General features: G+C 44.8%; 1 protein-coding gene across 1 annotated transcript; it reads left to right on the top strand.

Annotated features, from left to right (window-relative positions):
- Positions 1-1,497: 1,497 nt before the first annotated feature.
- On the top strand, positions 1,498-4,192 carry LOC307070105 (melanoma antigen preferentially expressed in tumors-like; the record flags this gene model as incomplete). The annotated part of the gene is made up of 3 exons (XM_079728691.1): positions 1,498-1,787; positions 2,242-2,844; positions 3,679-4,192. 3 exons carry the CDS (start codon positions 1,498-1,500, stop codon positions 4,190-4,192), a joined length of 1,407 nt encoding a protein of 468 aa, XP_079584817.1.
- Between the last annotated feature and the right edge of the window lie 504 nt (positions 4,193-4,696).

Genomic DNA, 4,696 nt, shown 5'->3' with positions numbered 1-4,696 from the left:
ACATTTAAGGTAATTATCGATATATATGTTTCTGTTACCATTTTGTTAATTGTTTTGTTTTTGTGTATTGTAGGTCTTTTCCTTCTCTTGTGTTTCTTGCCTAGGGAAGTTCCTTTAGCATTTGTTGTAAAGCTGGTTTGGTGGTGATGAATTCTCTTAGCTTTTGCTTGTGTGTAAATCTTTTAATTTCTCCTTCAAAACTGAATGAGATCCTTGTTGGGTAGAGTAATTTTGGTTGTAGGTTTTTCTCTTTCATCACTTTAAATATGTCCTGCCACTCTCTTCTGGCTTTCAGAGTTTCTGCGGGAAGATCAGCTGTTTATCTTATGGGGATTCCTTTATGTGTTACTTGTCGTTTTTCCCTTGCTGGTTTTTATATTTGCTCTTTGTGTTTAATATTTGATAGTTTGCTTAATATGTGTCTTGGTGTGTTTCTCCTTGGATTTATCCTGCATGGGACTCTCTGTGCTTCCTGGACTGGATTAACTATTTCCTCGCCCCCTTCTCTGGAGCTCCTTTAAGCAGCGCTGCTAAATCCCTCTCCTTGTGCACCAGGAAACAAAGAGGCAAGGAACAGTCTCTTGTCTCTTCAGCAGCTCCAGACTTTTTCCCTGAGTCCCTCTCAGCTGGCCGTGGCGCACAAGACCCCTTCAGGCTGTGTTCATGCAGCCATCCGCAATCCTCTCCCTGGGATCTGAACTCCGAAGCCTGAGCCTCAGCTCACAGCCCCCTCCCGCCCCGGCAGGTGAGCAGACAAGCCTCTCAAGGTGGTGAGTGCTGGTCGGCACCAACCCCCTGAGCGGGAATCTCTCCGCTTTTTTCCTCTGCACCCCTGTTGCTGTGCTCTCCTCCATGGATCCGAAACTCCCACCCTCGCCACCAGCAGTCTCTGCCCACGAAGGGGCTTCCTAGTGTGTGGAAACCTTTCCTCCTTCACAGCTCCCTCCCACTGGTGCAGGTTCTGTCTCTATTCTTTTCTCTCTGTTTTTTCTTTTTTCTTTTACCCTACCCAGGCCCTTGGGGAGTTTCTTGCCTTTTGGGAGGTCTGAGGACTTCTGCCAGCGTTCAGTAAGTGTTCTGTAGGAGTTGTTCCACATGTACACGTATTTCTGATGTATTTGTGGGGAGGAAGGTGATCTCCATGTCTTACTCTTCCTCCATCTTGAAGTTCCTCAAGAGGAAATAATTTGACGAAGTCAGCTAGGTGGTAAGCATTGTCTTCTGCTAATGTACCTCTGATTTCTAATGGCATTTTATCTCATGTAAATGTGTGTGTGTGCGCGCGCGTGCGTGTGTGTACACATATATAATTAAATTACACACAAGTCCATTTTCATTCTATTCCTATAGTAGAGGTCACTTGAGTTGGCCCTATGATTGACCACATACTTATTCAATAAGTATTTTTTCCATAGCTAACCCTGGATGCAAACAAGTGACTATAGATATCTTCTCAGGATTTCTAAATATTCTCCACTCTGAAGCAGGTTTTTGAAGATGGACCAAAAGACCACAGTCACCCTCCTTGAGCTTGCTGCAAAGAGTCTGCTGAATAATGAGCCTGCAGCTATCCATGCCCTGGATGAAATCCCAAGAGACCTCTTTGTTCCATTGTTCAACGCTGCCTTCTTGGGTGGGCATAAGAAAATGCTAACGGCAATGGTGAGGGTTTGGCCTTTTCGCTGTCTCCATATTGGGTCATTGTACACACAGGAGTCATACTATGAGATCTTGGAAGCCATGATTGATGGTCTGCAGATGCTCCCTGCCCAGAACTCAACCTCTTGGTAAGACTATGATGAGTGGAGACACAGGGAGTCAGCAGGAGGGTATGCTGTAGCCTGGGGCAGGGGAATACCTAACTGTCTCCCAAGAGTAGCCAATGGTGAATACTGCAGTCTTTGCAGAGCTGTCGGTCAGCACTTGGGGTCACCTTCGGGACTCTATTGCCTTATAGAGTTGATTATAGAATAGAAGTGCTTGAGGATACTATGAATGGATTTGAGTGCGATTACACACAAGTGGAATATGGGCATTGAGACAGGGAAAGCCTGGAGGTGAAGGAGGGGGTGGAGAAAGGATGAAAGACGCTGCATTTGTGTGGAAAGAACTTCTCGGTGAATGGCAATGAAGTGAAAACCAGGGTTAAAGTGCTCCTTCCCTGCTTCTCATCATTGATCTTGCTGGATTATATTAAAATCAGCTATCTCTCATGTGTTCTGTCTCTTCCTTTCCTTACAGGGGGCCCAGACTGAGGATCCTAGATTTAAGGCGTGACCCGGACTGTAAGACAATATGCTCTGAGATTGGGACCGCATTCCCTTTCTGTTTTAAGTCATGCAAATACTCTCAGCGCTCTATCCTTAAGATAGAAGAAGCTCAGCATAGTGTCAGGCGCCTCGGGATTGGTAATTCTGGGTCTGAGCCTCAGTCAGCTCAGGAACCCATGGAATTGCTAGTGGATATTTCCCTCAATGGTACCTTGAGAACAAAGAAATTGCTCTCTTTCCTTTGTAGTAAAATTCAGCAGGACTTTGGGTCCTTGCACATCTGCTGCAGAGATTTGCAAATCGATAGAATGTCTGCCCACAAAAGTATCCTACAGTTTCTTGATCTGGGGTGCATTGATCACCTGGAAATAGATCAGACTGATCTGAGTGAAATCCTCACCATTTTGCCTCGGGTGATCCACCTGAACAGCCTTACTCTGTGTAACATCCCCTTTAACTCTTATCCGAGAAGGAAGTTCATATCTTTTCTCCTCTGCCTTGGGCGGCTGGACAACCTCCAGGAGCTCAGCTTGTCTTTCGTCTGCCTCACAAATCAACTGCACAAACTGCTCAGGTGAGGCGATGGGGAGGAACCTGTGTTCCTTGAGCACCTCATTGTTAAGACAGAAGAGACCATGCTTGGATCTTCCTAAGCTCCTTGTAACCCATTTCTCTTTTTACCTCAGTGTAGGCACTGCTGGGAGTTTGAACCTAGCCGGGGGAGAGAGGGGTACCTTATGGTGAGCAGCAGATGAGGTTAGAAAAGGAAGCTGTGCTCATACATTCATTCATTCATTCAGTGACCGTGGGAAGACCCTAAAAGAAGTCTGTAAATATATTGGTGAAAAAGACTCAGTCCTTCTCCTATTGGACTTTACAGCTCTCTAGAGAGGAAGGGGAGGCATTCAGATGGAGAAACATTAAGCTATAGGACTAATGCACATGCCCATGGATGGGCCCCAATAGTTAACACTGCCAGATAATTTTGCTCCTGTATTTCCCCCAAGCCTTAGACCCTGAATGGAGAGCTTGTCATCTGGGAACTAGTCAAAGGAAACCCTCAGTTGGCTGCTTTCCCAGACGCATCCTCGCCAAATAAGTGAATCAGATGCAACACTGATTATGTCGTATATACTAAGTGCATGCAATTTCTTCACTTAATCTTTCCCGCAGTTCTGTATAATAATTACTGCTGTGCACATTCTCAAGATTAAAACCAGGTACCTCAGAGTTGTAAAGTAAGTTTCTCAAGGTCACAAATCTATAAAGTCTAATCCCAAAGTCCACAATGTTAACCACCTGTTGCAAACCGTGAACACAGTACTTTATTCTAGAGCCTTAGGTACCTATAATTTGGGGCTCATTGCCCTCATTCTTCTGAAATAACCTTACTTTTTTCTCTCTATAGAGTTGTGCCACGTCAGTTGGATACACTGTATCTACCTCACTGTAGCCTTTCTAACAGAGACATCACTGTCCTGTCTGAGAGCTCTCAGGCCACCCACCTAAAGGAACTGAGTCTCAGTAACAACATGATCTTCTCAGAAGGATATGAGCCCTTCCAGGCTCTGCTGGAGAAGGTCTCAAGCACCCTGCAACATCTGGAGATAAACAATTGTATGATAACTGATTCTACTCTCTCTGCCATCCTCCCAGCCCTGAGCCACTGTACCCACCTCCGTGTCCTTAGCTTTGCCTTCAATCCCATTACGATGTCTGTGCTCAAGAGTCTTCTGCAGCACTTGACATCCTTGATGAATCTGAAGTATGTGATTTATCCTGTCCCTCTCCATTGCTACGAGGAAGGGAATTTTCATGACAGTTTGGACCGACAAAAACTTGCTGAAGTTCAGGCTCAGTTGCAGGCGATGCTGCACAGGGCACAGCGGAACGACATGAAATGGGTCCCTTGTTCAAAGTGATTTCCACAGTATAAGGAGGAGTTTCAACACTGATGTGTGGCCATGAAAGCGTTCACTTTTTTCTTTTTTTTGCCTGAAGCCCAAGTTTGTAGAGACACATATGTAAAGTTGTAATGTTCTAGGAAACTGGGGTTAGGAACAGTGGATATGTAAACTGATCTCTATAAAAGAGGAAATTTTAAAAGGAAATAGAGGAATTTGAAAGGTCCTCTGGATCTCTTGCGCACTGCCTTCTACATCTTCTGGATTTCTAACCACAGTGTTGAGTATGTGATGTAAGCTGACCCAGTCATGGTATATAATTTCCTTATCCACACTGATTGGTTCACTTATCCATTTATGGGCACTTAACACAAGTCAGATCAATTGAAACTCTTCCTAGAGGTGGTAGTTGTTGAACAATTTTACCCTCTAGGGACCTGCAGTCTTCTTGTGTTTCTGATTACCTCAGGTGGCTTATGAGAAACTATATGCAACTAAAAGGAAACAAACAAACTATGCCCA

Source organism: Hyperoodon ampullatus, assembly GCF_949752795.1.
Source record: "Hyperoodon ampullatus genome assembly, contig: scaffold_408, whole genome shotgun sequence".
Classification (NCBI taxonomy): Eukaryota; Metazoa; Chordata; class Mammalia; order Artiodactyla; family Ziphiidae; genus Hyperoodon; species Hyperoodon ampullatus.
The sequence above is the reverse complement of the archived record's forward strand: the minus strand, read 5'-3'. Positions and strand labels throughout refer to the sequence as shown.